Source organism: Phoenix dactylifera, chromosome 9, assembly GCF_051530095.1.
Source record: "Phoenix dactylifera cultivar Ajwa chromosome 9, Ajwa_hap1_PhDact_Kaust_v1.1, whole genome shotgun sequence".
NCBI lineage: Eukaryota > Viridiplantae > Streptophyta > Magnoliopsida > Arecales > Arecaceae > Phoenix > Phoenix dactylifera.
Window position 1 is genome coordinate 743,319 of NC_143198.1, and position 19,272 is coordinate 762,590.

Consider the following 19,272-nt stretch of genomic DNA (forward strand, 5'->3'; position numbering starts at 1 on the left):
CTCGGCTTTGAGAGCGAGTTTCCATCCATCCGAGCCTTTCCATAATACTTACAGTGCTTTGGCACGTACGTGGATGTTTATAATGGTTTGATGCAACCAAGGAGCAACTCTACGAAATTCAAAGCCTCTCCGTGCGTCGAAGACTATTTTGACCATACTGCAGGAGAAATAAATTATGTCCAAGAATCCCTACGCCATGATCAGAATAAATTATTTAATCTGCAGGCCAAGAGAATAGCATGATCATTAGAAAGGAAAACCCATTAGTGCTATTTTCATTTTCCTAATTTCATTCTAAATTCACAATACAAACTGAAGGATCTTAAATTCCTTGGGGTAGATGGGACTTGGAGCCTTTTCACAGGACAGCAGATGCAGTACCGACCACAAGAAAAGGGGAAAGACCTAACTAAAAGCAGGACCAGGCTTCACGATGGATGCCTGGAAACCATACATAATAAATTAGCGTCATATTGTTTCATGAGTGGGCATAAGGCGAGGATCCCTGAAGACTGAGGACGCAGCCCCGGATGCCGCAGGCGATGGTGAAGATGCCAGATAATTGGTGGCAGGTAATGAGACAGGTGGCATAGCCGCAGCAGCATGGCCCTGGTGGCCGGTAGGAAGAGCAAAGCGGGAAGGGCTAGTCATGGCAGTACCCATCAATGCATTGGATGTCGTTTGCCCGACTCCAGCAGCTGCCAAACTTGATCTAACGGTATGGACCTGCAGAATATATATATATATGTTCAGACAACAATGGGGGTGCATTATAGATCAGAATCACACTGCAAACAAATATAAACAGGCACCTTTGGTACATGTGCGAAAATATAGAATATTTTCATCTCTCAAGCCAATTATGCCACGGAGATCTTGAAGACATTTTCAATGGCAGATTGTCATCCCGTGGACATAGTGGCTGAATGTAGGACCATGCTACAGAGACTTGGCCAAGAAAAATATGCAGATCCTCTATATTGTAAAGACTTGGTTAGAAGTCCTAGATATATCACATGCACTCAATCCGGATATTGCTACATGGAATCACCAAGGATGTCTCATTTGAAGGCCGCAAAGAGAACTCTATGATGCATAAAAGGTAACTCTATGATATATGCTTATCGCTTATAGTGCTAGTGATTGGGTTGGTGATTTTGAGGGATTGCAAAGATACTTCTGGATTCACGTTCTACCATGGAGATGCGGCATTTAATTTGAGTTCAGAGAAATTGCCTATTGTCACCCTTTCAACTTGTGAAAATTGACATGTTGCAACTGCAACATGTGCATGCCATGAAATTTGGCCACAAAATTTGCTAATAGAGCTTCAAAAGCCTCAACATGCAGCAACAGAGAGATTGATTTCTGACAGATCAGCGATCCAATTGGCAAAGAACCCACTTCATCATCATTGAAGCAAGCATATACAAGGTATCACTTTATTAGAGACAAGAAAAAGAAGATACAGCTGGTTCATCATGATTAACTTGTTGATATCTTCACAAACCTCTTAAGAGCAATTTATTTCACAAGGGTTCTTCTTGGAGTTACATCTATTGAAGAGTCAAGTTCACATGGCAAGGTCAAGAGTCAATTGGTCAAGGCCCAAGGTTAACTGATCATGGTAGATGAAGACCCTCCTAGATATTTTCCTAGATACTTCTCTAGATATATATTTTTCTAGAAGATGTACAAACGAGAGTAATTGAAGGGTTGTAATTAATGAGAATTGTGTCGAAGCAAGTGCATAGAAAAATCTAATGTACCCTACAAATAGAGGTGTAAATGAGAATTTCTGTACAAGTCCAAATCAAGAAATACGATAAAATTGAGCCTTGGCCTTCCTTAATCCTCTTCCACTCTCTTCCTTTCTACACAGCCAATCTTATTTCCTTTATACCATATGGCTTTCAAAAGGTCATAAAAAAACTGCTGGTCAAAATAAGAATAAGACTAGAGGTGATATTTTAGCAGCGATTGGAGCCAACACTCACTTGGAAGTTTTCAAACCTTCCATCTTCTAAAACCCAACCTTGTGGTCAACCCTCTAATAGCTGCATAGGATAGCAAGCCACGTCATGAGGCTATTCTAACCTTGTTAAGAAGGTTATTGGCCTTGATAAGGTGCAATATGCCCATTGCAAGCTAAACCAACAAAGATCAAGTCGTCAACTGGTAATGTCTCTTCCAATTTATCCAGTTAGGAAGATGACATATCATGTATCAAATATAGTCTTCAGCACTTCTCAGGGTCACTGGGTTCCTTTCTCCTTTGGCAGACTCCTTCAAACCACCATTTTCTCTTCAGAACCCCCAATCCCATGGAATTCATATATTTATTTTTGATAACTTGGATAAACTCTTGAATGGAGGAGTTGCTACTAAGAGTCAGTATTTGCTAATGGTCAAGCATCATTTTCAGTTGCATGCAGGATCACTGAATCCTTTCGAGAAGCCGTTCATAGAATTCTAGACCTTATATTAAAGAAACCTAAATAAGAGCAGGAAAGCAGCTGAATTGTAGGAATTACTTTCCTTCCAATCTGAGATGCCAAAAAAAACTTAAAAAAGTTTTCATATGAGGATTTCTTATTTGGATGGTACACCCTCTATCTTCTTATCATAATCTACCAAATAAGTTCTACTGTCAGTTTTAATACAAGAAAAATCAGAATACTTCAAGTAACAAATAACTTCAGCGTGATCAGATAAATATTGTGGTTCAGCCTCATAATTCAATATAAATTTAAATGTTGTGGGACTGAAGCAAGATACTAATTAGAAAGAAGTGAGCAATAAAGCAGTCACAAGAAAGATCACTGTTGGCCAGACAATTGCTTACCTCATTATGCAGCATATAATAGAAACAACTTATAAATGAAAGTACCAAGCATGTCTGCAAGTATTTTATATAATTTTCTTGTGATGAAAATAGGACAGATGTTTCTACCATTTCTATCAGTCTGTAAGGGTAGAATTTAAAAACTAGAAGACGGCATTAAAGCGAAACAAAATAGTTTTAAAGCACATTTAGCATAGAAAGCCAAATTTGTTAATGCAAACAGTGTTGAATCAAAATTAAAAACTGTAACTCATTCTTCTCCTGCAAGCACTTACTGTGTTATGTTGTAGAGAGCCAAATGGAGTTCTGGAAAATGATGCTGCCGATGGAGATGTACTATGCAAGTGATGCAATTGACATGCATTAGTAATGTGATTACCCACAAGATCTGATTCCCCGCCTAAATCACAATTGAAATTTACATCTACACTAATCTTCGGAGCTTGTCTGGTAACAGAGCCCATGTCAACTGCAGTTTCTGCTTGCAGAGGAATAGAAGCATGCACAACAGATGGCGGCATGTTACGTCTTTTTGTTTCTTCTTCGGCGTTTAAAATCTGTTGGACAGTCCAATAGAATAGTTATTAAAAGGTGAGTGATATAAATTTACTGAACAATAAAAAATATGAAGAACAAAGCTTTCTTTCTAACTACTTCATAAAAGAAGAGGTTAAATTAGGAATTCCAAGTAACAATTTGACAGCACCAAAGCAATGAATTCATATGAATTCTCATCCAGCCAATGCTGTATATTTCTAACAGTGGACAGACAATCAAAAACGGTGATCACAGCAACAAAGGAGATGGGCAAAAAGCCATACTATCATATATTCAGGATAACACGAGCATATTTTATTTATCTTCTTTCAAATATTTTTGAAGACCATTTAGGGAGTTGTTTTGGGATCCAAATTTGGATTAATTCCCCATTTCTGGGTTTTTCAGATCCTTGTACAAGAGGAAAATATATTTTTGTGGGGAAAAAATCATACACATAGAGAGTCTGAGAACAAGAAACAAGTTTTGCTAATATACCAGCAACTCTCACTTTTCTTCTTTAGATGATAATTAACAGGATGTTACCAGAACTAACAATGGACAGAAATTGATATTCTATGAGAAGAAATACTCTATGCCTTCTACCCAAGAAAACATCCACAAAGACATTTAAGCATTAAATATGTACATCAAAGTTTCAAAAAAAAAAAAATGACCATAAAGAAGAAAATTCATTTTTTGGAACAGTATCACGTTATGCCCCTATTCTTAGGTGCAAAACTAAACCTTTTAAGAATAATCATGAAGCTTTTTCAAAAACAGCGGTGTTCTCAAATAATCGACCCCTTTCGAGACCATTCTCGAAAACAGCCTTTTTTTGCCTACTAAACCATTGACTGACAATGGATGTTATCACAACCGTTGTTAGCCACTATAATGAAAAATAACACAGAAGAATGGAAAAATTATCAAAGGTGCAATTTTACCAAAACATTTTAAAAATTTCAGTTTTAGGATGATATGGATATAAATTCAACAGTTTTATCCAGAACAAAAACAATTCAAAGAAGAGGAAAATCTTGGTGAAGGTAACGTGTACATAAATTCAACTGTTTTGTTTTTCAAATAAAAGCATTAATCAAATCAAAATAACATGAAAGGGAACTCCAAATTATGCAAGTTTCTGCATAAATCATAATCTGAAATGCAGCGCAATCTGGGTGCTACAAGAAGTTTTACTCTCAGGTGCTTTGAAGAAGATTTTTGCACACATTAATCTAGGCAAATTTTTGAAGGAATAAATGGATGAAAATGTACCTTATGTTTGTTATTCAGTAACACTCGTCCGTTCTCATGCATTTATTTTCTTAATGGAATATTTTTATCATTGCTGAATCTTTTCATTTATGTATCTTATTTTCAAATTAGTCTCATCTCCCATGCACGATTTATTCTAATCTTATTTAATGGTGATGCTATAATGCTAAATAATTACCCTAGAATCACTAAGCTTGAGAAAACTGGATGTTGACACATGCATCGGACATATTTTATCCAGGAATGGAAACCTAATCCAATCAGAAAGCTTATTTGACTAATATCTTGCTTCACACAGGAGAAAAATCATGATAGGTTTCTTTAAAAAGAATAAAGGAAAAAAAGGGAAAAAGGCTAAGAGTCCGAATGTGAGAGGTAATTGACAGGACTTTCCTTCTATTTCCTAAATGTTTTGTGAGACCAAAGTAGGAAACCAAACTTTTGTGTGTGTGTGTGTGTGAGAGAGAGAGAGAGGGAATGCAGAGGCTTCAGTCCGGCCACACATGGTTGGGCTCAAAACTATTTTGAATTATATAAAGACAAGATACACGCAAACACTTTACGGTTGAAACAAATTTAGGCCCTTTGAAACATATATGGGCTTTATAGGAATGATAATAACATATCATAACAAGTCTCAGCAACAGTATTTCTCGACGTAAATTTTTAAGTCAGCTTATTTGGTGCTTGACTGTTCATACCTTCCATACCATGACTGATTCTTACGATGATGCAAGCTGTTTTATGCCGCAATATAACATCTATTTGTCAAGAGAATTATCTAGCATTACTTCAACAGAAAAGAATCTTAGTCACATAATAAGCATTTTGTTGGCTACAAATCATTCATGATGTCAACATAAGCCAAGAGAAATTTTTTTACTTCATAGTGCACTAGGAGGCATCCTATCATATAAACCAATACCAAATTCTGACACCTTTCATTAGATAGGTCTAGGGGTGGCAAAATATGACCCGACCCGCCAACCCGACCCGTGTTCGACCCGCCATAAACAGGTTTGGGTTTAGCCTAAACAGATTCGGGTCGTAAACAGGTCGACCCGTTTAACCTGTTTATTAATTGGATCGGATACGGGTTTTAGATGTCTAACCCGTTTAAACCGTTTAACCCGTTTAACTGTTGGGCAGGTTAAACAGGTCTAAACAGGTTAAACGGGTTAAACGGGTTAAACAGGTTAAACAGGTTAAACGGGTCTAAACAGGTCGGGTTGGGCAGGTTAAACAGGTTGGGTTGGACAGATTAAACAGGTCTAAACAGGTCAGGTTGGGCAAACAGGTTAAACAGGTCGGGTCGGGTTGGGTAAACAGGTTACCTGTTTATTAAACAGGTTAAACGGGTCGGGTCGGGTTACCTGTTTAATAAACAGGTCAGGTTCAGGTTTGCAATTCCTGACCCGTTTAATAAATAGGTCGGGTTCAGATTTATAGTTTTCTGACCCGACCTGTATTTGACCCGACCTGTTTATGCCTGACCCGACCCGATTGCCACCCCTAGATAGGTCTGGGATCACTGAAATTTCATGAATTTTGAATAATGCTGACAGCAAATGGTTATAAGAACATATAAACAATTAAAATTTCAAACCTCATATAATAAACGCCGATGTTGCATTAGAAAATAATAAAATAGCCTTATCATTTATAAATTGTACATATTATGCAATCTACCCTAATATCTATTTTCAGAATCCAAACTAAGGTGCCTCTAGTCCTCTTCGTCAGAAATTCAAGCACGAATCATCATAAGTACACATTACAACGGATACTTATATAAAATAATCTTAAGCCAAAAATTTTCTTGCCTTGCATTGTGTTAAAAAAGGTGATTACAACTATAAATGACTTTTAAGAACTTAGAGGATGTTCAACAAGGCTGCTATAGATTTCCTTGATCATTTCTCACAGATCATTTCAATCAACCTGTCAGACCAAGAAATCATACTAGTAGCCCATGCTTGTATGTTAATAAAACACAAATCATTCAATACATATCATCTCTTTTACTAAAATCATGAAATATCCGAAATTTTTTTTAAAAAAAAAACAGCGCTTCTGTTTCTGAACTGATATCTACATGAATTGAGATAAAAATTGGAAAATGAAGTTACCTGCTTCAGCATTTGCACAAGATGGTGTTTCTTCTCATTCAAGACTTGCAACTTCTTCTCCAACTCTCTTTTTTTATCCCCTCTGTCACCAGCAGTGTTCAGTTTGTTGCTTACCTAGAAAATAGAAACAATCAAGATAGCCAAACTAATTTAGTAGGAGAGTAAAAACTAAAGGATTTGAAGCCTTATCAGAGATACATACTCTAAGACTGTCACAACAACACTCTACACAGACAGGTTGGCCATATAAACACATGGTATTTTTCAACAGTGTTGGCTATTATAAAATAGAATTATTAGATCCAAGTAACCTCAGGAAGATTAAACTTAGGAAGAAGAGAGCTTTGGCTTGGAACATGAAGTTAAATAAAGAAGTGGATAAGGTAGCTGCACATCTGTTAGCTTTCCCATTTACAAATTCACATAACTACACACTACAAGCTAAAAACTAAGTCTGAATAAGCAGCTTAAACAGTTCTTCCAACTACAAAAGCATCAAGATTAGAGAGCTGCATAGTTATAATATAAATTTATGCACATTTAGACAACAAAAAATAACCATTTGAAAAGGAAAAAAAAAAAACTGATTTATAATAAGGAATGACAGATAGAACTTCTAAGCTGTGTTTTTCAACAACCACCTCAAGGTTTATAGATCTAATTAAAGAAATTGACATGAATTAAGAATTCATCTAGGATGACTATTCTTTTCCATGAATTGTAATTCATATATCATTCCAATAGTAAATACAAGAATACCATATTTACACATGTATTTAAGTGGAATTAAATACCAGGCGGCATAAAGTTATGTACTATGCCAGTGCCTTAATAGAAAGTTGCAATAACACAAATAACAACTGCCTGCAGTGCTTGACATGCGGTTGCACAAAGTGTACTAAGCATCTTCATAACACACTACCTACCGTGCAAGTAGTGCAGCATCCAACTGGCACATGATATCCATAAGTCTATCTAGATTGTGTTTCAGAAATTTCAACATTTGATAGAGGCAAGTCAAATTTCACTTGAGATTTGAACAATAAATATCTCAAGAGTGTTACCATATCTATTCATGAATGCTAGATCTGGCATTCAAGATTCAAGAAGCAATTTCCTATGATTAAATTAATATTTTCTGGAATTTTCAGGAAAATAGTAAGCAATTGGAAGTTCACAAGATTTGAGCTCAGAATTGCAATATTTAATGTCAAACCATACAAATAGTTAGATGAGCTAAATCTAGTTGCAGTCCTGTTTTATGTGATACTAATCATCTTATAAGTTCAAATTCATACAGTTTTATGCTCTCTTTTTTATCCATAGATATTTACATAGCATTTCTTAGAACTTAGATTTCTGTGATGTTAACTGTCCACATAAATCATTTACATTTACCAGCCACTAGTGGGCATCTGTTGGAAATTGCAATTGCCCAAAATAAGTGAAGCTAAAACAGCAACAAAGTACTCTGAGTCATAACTTCAAGACTGAAATTTTTCCTTGGATATAATGACAAAAAATTCATTTCTTATATTACATTAAAGAAACAGTTTGCAAGGAAAATCAGAAGACATATAAGAATTCATCTTTGAAAGCGTTGAGGTAGCATAATAGCGAAGCACAAAAGCTATTCATGCTAAGGAAGACAGCCCATGCCATACTTATTAAAACATCGCGTTGGCTTATGGAAATGCACCATCATTCTATTATTATTGCCGACTCAGATCAGATCTCATTGACTCGATCTATATAAAAGTGACTAAAAAAATTCGAAGATGCTTGTGACCGAAAATGGAAGTCATCTAGCCATGCAAGCAAGTCCTCGAAATGGTAGAGTCTGGCAATGGAATCATCCAGCAACCATCAATTTCTCGTGGTTAACTTGAAAACCTCACAATAAATATACGGAAACAACCTAACAATTTGTCAATGAGTGCAGTGTATTTCCATCCTAGAATCCCATCTATGATTCCAGGCATGTATATTCCACCACTAATTTTAATCACCCTTTTTTTTGGGATTAAATTCAATTTCAAATTATTCTCTGGACTTTTTATCAATGTGAGGTGATTGTAACACTGTATATAAGACATGATATAGGCAATCCAATCTTCTGTGTGTAACACGTAAGCCTCCGAAAATGGTTTTTTTCAAAAAATGGGTTTTCAAAAGATCTCCGACCTATTCAACATAAAAATTACCTGCTTTCAATCAAAATCACACATGATGCCCTAATTAAAATATATTCTGCATGGGTCCCTCAACGTCAAACATGGTGACCTGAATAAATTTTGTTCTGCATGGATCCCTCAGCTAAGAATTTCGCATAGAGGATAAGTTAGTGCAGTCATTCTACCAAGACATGCGGCAACATAAACTAACAAAATAAAAACAAGTATCGTGGTTTCTTAGCATAAGATTGTTCCACTCATCTCTTTTTCGTGCTTATGGCATATAAACTTGCTCCGATTGGACCACCGTGAAGTATTAGGGAAAAGGGTGTGCCATTCTGGATCCTTACCTGCAACATTTGCCCTAATAAACTTGTCTATGATCTCTTTCCACCAAAACAGATATGTTATTTATATAAAAGAAAGGGATCGATAGCCAATCAATGCATAAGGAATTGATCAAGATCGTGAACCGACTGAAAAACTGGAACTAGAGAACAAAATTTTGACGAAAAATCAAAAAAGAACGAGCTCCCTAAGTTCCTCACCTCCAACTTCGCACCAGCAGTCCCCCCTCCACCGACCGACGAACCACGAACGTCCTCGGACGCGGCAGCGGTACCGACCGGAAGATTCGAGGCCGGAGCACTGGTCCCCTCGGATTCTTGCAGCGGCTTGCCCTCCGCCGTGTCTCCCCCCTTCTTTTGCCCAGAATCCGGCGCCTGGGAATTGAGATTGGAAGCAGTCTCAACCTTCAGGGAGTCGGGTTTGGCGCCTACATCGTCGCTCATGGGTTCTTGCTTTCCCTTCCCCTCCCCCTTCGCGTCTAGGGTTCCGGCCGGCGTCGTGGCGGCAGCGAGGCGAGAGAGTGCGAGTGATCGCTTGCGGATAAGGAGCCTGAAGTGGTGGAGAGAGATGGCCGGCGGCGGCATGGGCCATCGCCGGGGGACGTCGGGAACCCGGTGGAGGTTCCCGCGGTAGAGAGACAGCGCCCCCATAATTACGGCATCAATTCCTTTTCTTTTATTTATAACCACGGTTTCCGGTTTTATATCACGGGGTGGAGAGCAAGGAAAGCGGATATCTTATTCCGAACGCCGACTCGGCCCTTCTTTTAGGGATACCGTATATCGATTATTCGATCACGATATTCCAATATTTCAGGATAGCTCGATCAAGGAGACCTTTTTATGCGTTGGAATACGCTGAATTGACCACGCCGGTGATCTTCGCTTAGCTATCCTATCGGCTATCTCCTTTGCCTTAACGCTAACATTAAAATTGATACATGAAATGATGTTAATCAGATACATGAAATGATGTTAATCAGCTATCCTATCTTCGCTTAGCTATCCTATCTCCTTAGCCATCTCACGAACAGTTGTGTTCAGCTCATTGAAGCTTGATTCGAGTGTAAATGGGTCAAAGATGATCCTATGCTTTTAGATTCAAAAATTAATTTTAATACAAACATAAGTATAGCATTTACATGCTTTCATTATTGGGAAAATTTAAGATGGGTGTTAAATCAAGTTTTGCTGGTGTCGCTGGCACTTATCTTGGTAGAATGTTGCTATACATTTGCAATATAAACCATAAGTAAGTCTTGTCTTCATTTATTTCTAACTTGGGATGGGCTAGCTCATCATCAATAACCTTTGTAACTATGTTGAGCAACTTGAATCTTCTAGTTTATTTTTCTAACATTATTGTAATTATTTTTTCTTAAATTTATAGCTCGCCTTAATGTATGATATAGATATCATAAGATGTGTACCTGCAATATTACATGTCAATCAATAACTTAACAAACAGTTGTTGGTATATAACTACCTAACAAGCTTCTAATATAACTTGCTATACTTTGCATACTAACATATAAAATGTATATTTTTTAAAAAAAACTTCACAATTCAAAATATAAGTAATTTTTATTTAAAAATACTTATATTTGCCTAGGATATTAAAACCAAACAAAACTACGTGATTGAATAATCTCTTCTCATTGTCTGCCTTCTATGTACAGTATGTCCGTATATTTGCAGCATTATTTTTTACTGCATACACAAAAGAAAAAAATTGAACGAAAACAAAAAAAAGTGGGTCAAACCAAGTGGTATCATATTGGGGTGACAGAGGAAGGAGATTTCATGCACGCACCCAAGAAACTACGCCTCTGTGGTTGCTTTGTGTGCTTAGGGGGTTGGGCGAGAAGAGGAACGACAGCAGGAGTCTGGGCTCTTATGGTGTCAGGGTTGCCGGAGAACGATGGGCACCAAGGGACAACAGCAAGAGTCTGAGCAATCATATGAGTAAAAGACTCATTTGATCTTCTCGGTGTCTGCCTGTTAAACAGCTAATGTTTTTGTGGTGATACTCATGAAATAGATATATAGAGGTTTTAGTTCGAAAAAAACGAAATTTTTACGAATAGATATATGCTTTTATTTTTATTTATTTTTTTTTGCTAAAACGGATGATTTATACTGTCCTAGTACGGATATATTTAATAAAGTCAGAAAATAGCAGAGCACGGAGCACTTTAGGCAACTTTCTCTGCTCAATTCATAGGACACCTCAGAGTGATTAGCCACATATATCTTTTGAAATAATGCATCAAAAGCTGAACTGGACAAATAGCAATTATATATCCACTATAATGGCCAAAAATGATGGCCCTGTGGGACCATTATAATGGGATGGGGGTATGATTAAAACCTTCCATTCATTCTATCATACGTATCATTGCTGTCTGCATGTGTTTGGCATGCATGATTGCCATCATTGAGACTCGGTGGCCCTCACTCATATCTTCTTTGCACCCACTTTTACGTGGTTAGGTTTTAAGGCAGTAGTTCAACAACTTGGAGTGGACCAATTTGGACATCTATAGATTATTACTTAAAATTAACCAATAGTTCATGGGCTATTGTTAACGAACCAAATTACATATTTCATTATCCAACTCAAGCACAGAATTAATGATCCAACTACTTTGCCACCTTTCTCACATGCTCATGAATGATTTACTTGTGATATTGTTAAAAAAATTCCACTATATTATTATATTTTGAATTGAATATATCTGTCATGTATTTTGCATGTTTTTTGGATTTTTTTAGTTATTTTAGATTGCAACTTTTACCTACTCAAGATATCATTTTTCTTTTTGTTTCTCAAAGAAAAAGATATCAATTTTATTGGGATATATCAACATTAACTAATTGAAATAACTCAAATGAAAAAAAAATGAACCACTCAAGTTATAAATTGGCATTCTATATAGCAAAAATACTATTATTTCCATTAGCAGCCTTGTTCAAGTTTGAAGATATAGTACAGCATTAGAAATGTTGAGGTCAATTTAAACGTAGAATTGCCATCTATATTAGTTATGTAATAGAACAATGAAAAAATATAATTAATACTGGTTATTTTCACCATATAACCATCGTTAGAATAAAATAAAAACTGGATAATGGTTATTATTTAAATTCCTTTTGTATAACATAGTGAGAGGTAGCCCCTAATATGATGCATTATGATAATATTATAAGAATTGTTATTTTAAACTTGTTATCTATTTTGAAAATTTTGCAATGATATCTACAATAACTTTTTCTGCTAGCTATAACATTTTTTACGATGGTACCTATTTTAGTTTACAACTTTTTGTTTACCATATGTTTCTCACTTATTTTTTAAGAGCTTTTTGCTTTTTCTAATTTTTCTAAATACCCTTTCTATATTAATTGAATTAAGATAGATGATGAAAGAAGATTAGCTGGTTGCCAAAAAAAAAATGAAAAACAAATAAAACTATAGTTAGATTGTTGGGATCAACAATCTAATGATACCAGTAGAATTTGATTTATATCTTGCATGTGCAATGCATGTAGTACGAATGATTAGATGGTGGCCATAAAAATAGACCTAATGTTCATAATTCCTCCCTTATCTTAAACAGTAAAAAAAATAATTAAGATTTTTCATAGTTAAAAATAAAAAAGTAACCGAAATCGACCAATTTATAGTGCAAATATATCAATTCTAGATAAAATAGTATCAAATGGCCCCTTGACTGACTTCTTTTACTTCACTCGTACGCAAGAGACATTAGATCCCCGATACCATCCAAATTACAGGTAACGATCAGGATGTTATTTTTTTTTTTACTGTAGTTTCTTTTTTGGTAAAAAATAAAAAAGAGACGCATATTTTAATCCGTCGGTGGACACAGAACTTATTAATCAAACTCCAACACTAATCTCATAGCTCCAAATGCTGTCATCTAACGCCACCGCGGGACGGCGGACCGACCAATCTCGGAAGCGGAGTCCCCCGAGTCTACCGCCGTCCCTTTCCTCTCCTGTCCCCCGCTGATTTTATAAATTTTATTCATAAAATCCATATCTCGATGCATAATAAACGGTTGTGATTGGCTTCGTGTACGGCTAATTTCTCTCTTACGACCAACCCAACTGCGCAGCGGACTAATGACCGAATCACCTATCACATCCCTAACAGGAAACTCCATTTAACCACTCAGTGAGCCCTGAAAGCCGCGGTATCACATCCCTAACAGGAAACTCCATTTAACCACTCAGTGAGCCCTGAAAGCCGCGGACAACTATGCACGAGTCAAATTGTCATCCGCTTCATATAAAATATCCTGTCCGAAATCAAACAGCGGATCTCAGAGACACAATGCCACTGGGCCCCAGTCACCTGCTCTACTATCTCTATAAAATGACTCGTCCATCGCCTCATGCTCTTCGCACGGGAAGAAAAGAGAGAACAATGGCGACATCCCTCCGCCTCCTCCTCCTCCTCCTTCTCCTCTCCGCCGTCGCGGCCGCCCCCGGTGCGGTGGGCGGTGCGGTGCACGACATGCTCCCGGAGTACGGGCTCCCGCAGGGGCTCCTCCCGGACTCGGTGAAGAGCTACTCGCTCTCGCCGAGCGGGGAGTTCGAGGTGGAGCTCAAGGCGCCGTGCTACGTCCAGTTTTCCGACCTCGTGTACTACGAGAAAAATATCAAGGGGAAGCTCACCTACGGGAAGATATCCGACCTCTCCGGAATACAGGCCAAGAAGGTCTTCATCTGGGTCTCAGTCTCCGGCATCGAGGCCCACCCGGCCGCCGGCACCGTCGAGTTCAAGGTCGGGTTCCTCTCCGAGACGCTCCCGGTGAGCGAGTTCGAGCGCATCCCCGTCTGCAAGGCCAAGGCCTCCTGCCGCGGCGCCGCCGGATTGGTTGCCGAAGGGCTTCGCATCTCCGAGGTCGTACCCTCTATCCCTCTCTCTCTCAGCGAACCCTAGATTTTTGAGTCGATCGGTTGGGAGGGTGGGTCTCTTTATTGTGTTTTTCTACTTTGATCGATCCCATCGTCATGATCAAATGGTTTCTTTTGGTGGATTGCGAGCATGAATGACATGGGTGGTCTTGATCTGCTGGATCGGGCACTGAATTGTATCGGTAAAGATATTTCCTAGAGAAAGGTATCGCATTTTTTGGTCTCTCGGGGGCAAGAAAGTACGTTTTTTGAGTCATCTGATTGTAAAAAAGGCGATGCTTCAATTCCATCTAAGGATGTCTTTTAAGACGATCTATCTTTTGGACGGTTTGGATTCAGTGTGGAATACATCAAATGATTGGTGTTTTGATAGTCGTGCGGCACAACCACGGGGACGGTGGAGGTGGTTATCGTTGGTTATATGTGTTTGTCTGTGTTTTTTTTTGGGGGGGGAGTAATTACTAGATGCGGAGACCAGTTTGAAATATTAATATTTTGCTTGTGTGTTTGAGGAAATAGCTCTAGGACTGACTTGAGCTCACAGTTATCTAAAAATCAGTTTTTGACTGATGATTCATAACTTGATCTATGTTCGTAGATAGTATAAGCACAGATTGCGATCGCTTTATTTCAGTTAGATTGCATGTTTGCTTTTGATCATCATTATGTTACATCTTGTTCTGGAGGTGTCTTCATTTGGCCTATCTGTTAGCATGGATAGATATATTTTGCTTTGATCACCCATGACATCACCAAATATGAATTACAGCAGTTCATTGTGTACTACACTCGAGAATCCATTGTTAAGCTGAGAGAATGAGAAAAGATCTGAGTGTTTGGAATTTTTAAAGCTATTTACTTGTCTAATAAAGTTTGCGCATGATGATTAGATGTAAGGATTTTGTTTGTGTTCATCTCAGTGTACTTGTACCCTCCTTGGCTTCTGTTAGAAAGGTTGGAGGACTTAGCATATTTCTGTTCCTGTCGTATCATGTAGTTATGGGTCACCAGGAGAAGTGTGCTAAGAAATTAAATACATTAGTCATGACTTTATGTTTGAATAATCTCTCTTGTTATTGTTTGTTCTTTTTTCATTGAATTGCTACCGAACAATCTGGATTTAAGCACAATAAAGACGCTTAGAAATTTCAGAATATGATAAAAGCTTTACTTGGTTTTGGGCATGCTACAAATGTTGTCCATTTAGGATTGAATTAAATCTGCCAGGTGCAAGCTGTTGATTGGAGATCTGTTTAAAGTTAGAGCTCGTTGCATTGTGTTCTTTCTGAAATTTACTTGCTGTTGCCTCAATAATGATATTGGACCAACCCCTATTCAGAATGTATATGGGAAAAATAATAAAAAATAAAAATCTCATACATGGCAAAGGAAACAATATAAATATGACTGTCTTATTACTCTGTTCCCCTTTTAAGATTTATGCTTGTGCCTTTTGTAGTTATAGAATGTTTTTTGCTTATTCTCGCTAAAAAATTAGCAGGGAAGGTTATTGGCCTTTCTTAATTTTCTTAGAAGTAAGTTTAAGGTTACTTGACTCATTTAGGTATTTCTTAATGCCCTTTTGCCCTAAAATGGAATCCAGGGGTGTATTCAAGGTGTAATAACTAGGCATTGACTTATGACTGTATTTTTGTTCTCTTAGATGCATCACATTATAAACTCTTAGAGAAATTGTTTGCTCATATTTGGCCAAGACGATGTAAGCAAAAAAGGAGGTGAGCTTATTGTTTGGTTCTAGTACTGAAGAAAGAGAAAAGCATGCTACATGGATGATTGGGGGAAAAGAAAGTTTAGAACATCAAGTTATTGTATTGTCAATATAATGAAGAAAGAGGCAACAATTTCTTATATAGATGATCCAAGAAGAGTCAAGAACCTCCTACAACTGAGAAAAGCATGGATTTTCCAAATTCTAAATCTGTAACTCATAGCTAGCAAAGGATCTGATGTCCTAGGATGCAATGTGATGCGAGTTGAGAGATAGAAAGCTATCATCCTTTTTATTATTTTCCCACGTTTTTGTTTTTCTTTGTGGGTAATAGTAATATTTGACTTGGGCAATAACATGATGCTCTCACTCCCATTAACAACAGCCACCTGTGTGTGTTGGCTCTGACAGACAATACATTTTCATTATATTTTAAGAGAAGAAATAGTAGGTACTTGCCAACTTGCACTGGCACACTTGTCATGCATCTGAACTGTATCAAGTAAAAGTCAAGAAGTCTAATTAGAATAGCAGCACACAAACATAATGCTGTTATCACATTTGACCCAGTTTCTTCCGCTTTCTTGTAACTTTTCTTTTGGCTTTTGGGGTAAGACTAGCTAAATGATTCATCTTTATGCATGAGCCAACTTACTAAATCCCATTTTATAGTGGTCGTAAGGCTCTGGTTTTTTGATATCAAATTGTTAACAAACGGACTACACTTCAATAGAATATGATCTCTAGTTTAAAGTAAGCAAGTTTGTAAATACTATATTATCTTTAACCTGATGTGGAACTCTTCTGTGATGCCATATCATGTTATTGTAAGTGATTCATGTTTCGTATCATGTTATTGTAAGTGATTCATGTTTCGTGTGAGCAAACATGAATCACTTTGTTGGTAGATCTCATAGAACTTGTTTATTTGGTTGAAAATTGCAGTTTTTGGTAGATCCAAGTGAGCAATCCATCCCTTTATCGTAGTTTGAATAACATGGAAATTCTTCTTTGAAGTCCGAGGGAGTCATATTACACTTTTTCATATATAATAGCAAATATAAAAGTTAGGTTAAATAAAGTTTGACATTTATGGATAGTGCTTATTTTAGAAATAAATTTATCTTTTTGACTTGGAAATAATGTACTAATGATTTACTCACAAAATACAATGAGGAGAGTTTTGGCTATGAAAAAATGCTGTTTAACAAGTTGGCTCAATTATGGCATCAATAGTTGAATCAATCTTAGCTTAGATGATAATAAGGTTGCCAAATCAAAATGATGCAACATCAAAACGAACAGTATCTGACTTCCTATATTTAGTATTGCTTAGATGCATGATATGTGTCCTAGTGCAAGCTGGTAAGCATCTACTGTTTATTCATGTTGAAATGGAACGTACATGTATAAACTCTGATGTGGAGGATAAACTCTGCACTCTCAATTGTGGAGGATAACATAATGCTGCTATTTACTTCCCATCTTACATGTATGCAAAGAGAACATAAAATATGGGGGGGAAAGGATGATAGTTCTTTGTTGCTCAAGTCACCCGTGTGTTAAAGGTCATTTTCTCTGCATTATGCATCTTGAGATCGTTTTCATGGTTTGAGTTTTGACATATCTGTGACATTGAAGACAGCATTTTTATTTCATCCAAAAACAATCTGAAGTTTTGGTGTTCTGATTGATATCAACATCTGAGGTCATATTACATAAATGTATGGGTCATTCTCATCATCTCTTTATCCATTTGAATTTTTGAACCATTTATTTAAGGATAAGCATAGATTTTACCTGTTTTGAAAAATTAGATGCATTTGGGTATTTGGTCCCATGGAGTTGATTTATACTTAGCCTTATGAAGAATGACTTTACAAGTGGTTTCATCTCAAAGCTCCTTGAAATGACATCAAGTTCCGAATCTGATAAACATTAAAGATATAATTACATTCTTATCCCCCTTTTTCTTGGTAATCAATTCTTAATCCTTGAAGAATAATTTTAAAATTTGAGGCTGCCAACATCTTATTTCCTTGCATTTCATGGCATTTATGAATTAATATAGTTTAATGTTCATGGCCGTGTACCTGGAATATTTGCCACCGCGAGACAATTTATGCTGCACTATTATATGGAAGTTGCAAGTGTGACTTATATCGCTCAAGCAATCCATTGTTCGTTGTTTATCCAGAGAACGTGTCTGGGTTTTTTATGCATGGTTATCTGCTAACGTTGCTCTCCCATGCCTCCACCAAAAGTTGGGAAGGCACCTACAGTTTTGTTTGTGCAACTCATAATCGTTTGCAAAGAGTACTGGCTTGTTCTGTTCATGTTTTGTTTTGATGAACTAAAGGCCACCTGGCAAAGATATAGCGCTGCTTTCTTTAAATGTAATACTGGAACCTAAGCCCATTCAGCCAATGATAGCATAAACAGTATCAACTAAACTTAATTATTGATCCTATTTCTTGTTTGAAACGTTATCAATGAAACTGAATTGTTGAATCTATTTCTTGTTGGTAATGATGAATCGTTTATGCTTCCTTTTCAGGAGTTCCAGCAAGCTTCAGAAAATCCAGTCTTTTGAAGGATGTAATATCAATCTAAAACTTGTGTCCAGGGAATAAACAGGATTGCATTGCAGAAATTATACGGGTATGAACTTTTCATGGGTGTACATGTCGCTGTAAAACTATTATTGCATATGGAGATTTGAACCCTTTCCAGAACCCTGGTTCTTTGTTTTTGGATTGTGGATAATAATGTAGTTATTAATTGGTAAATAATAGAGGCGGAAGGTTTTTCCTCTGCTATTCAGTCACGCTAAAGTCGGTAGCATGCAGCAATGGGAATGCCATTGCAAATAATGGAAGATAAGAGAGCAAATATTATTGCTTTGCCTGACCAGTAATAGGAGTTTGATCACATGACAGCAGGAGCATCTGTTAATTTAAATGAGGGACTTGTAAGTAGTTTATTGTCCAATCAGGGGCCCAAAAATAATGTTCCTCAATGTACTCCCTTTTAGATGCGGTTGTTAACTAAGGAGCATGTAGGGGGCTTGTTCCTCGCCTATAAATAATTTATTAAACTATCCCACGAAAGGGGATTTTTAAGTAATTTGCCATCGAACCAGCACAAAATGATTCGTCACAGCTGTGCCTCAACGATCGGACCTAGGAAAACCATGTTGATGTTTGCTGGGCCAATATGATTCAATTTGATGGTGGTTAAAAAAATGACAATAATGCAACAATACCATTCAAGGAAAAAATTGCAT

At 37.0% G+C, this 19,272-nt stretch overlaps 2 protein-coding genes across 2 annotated transcripts; one reads left to right on the forward strand and one right to left on the reverse strand.

Annotated features, from left to right (window-relative positions):
• Positions 1–246: 246 nt before the first annotated feature.
• On the reverse strand, positions 247–11,015 carry LOC103712071 (uncharacterized). The gene is made up of 4 exons (XM_008798461.5): positions 9,512–11,015; positions 6,790–6,903; positions 3,121–3,402; positions 247–726 (listed from the first exon to the last, which is right to left on the reverse strand). The coding sequence occupies exons 1-4, from the start codon at positions 9,959–9,961 to the stop codon at positions 469–471; spliced, it is 1,104 nt and encodes a 367-aa protein (XP_008796683.4). The 5' UTR covers positions 9,962–11,015; the 3' UTR covers positions 247–468.
• A 2,721-nt stretch (positions 11,016–13,736) lies between these two features.
• On the forward strand, positions 13,737–18,721 carry LOC103712072 (DUF538 family protein, putative (Protein of unknown function, DUF538)). The gene is made up of 2 exons (XM_008798462.6): positions 13,737–14,243; positions 18,544–18,721. The coding sequence occupies exons 1-2, from the start codon at positions 13,764–13,766 to the stop codon at positions 18,577–18,579; spliced, it is 516 nt and encodes a 171-aa protein (XP_008796684.3). The 5' UTR covers positions 13,737–13,763; the 3' UTR covers positions 18,580–18,721.
• The last annotated feature ends 551 nt before the right edge of the window (positions 18,722–19,272 follow it).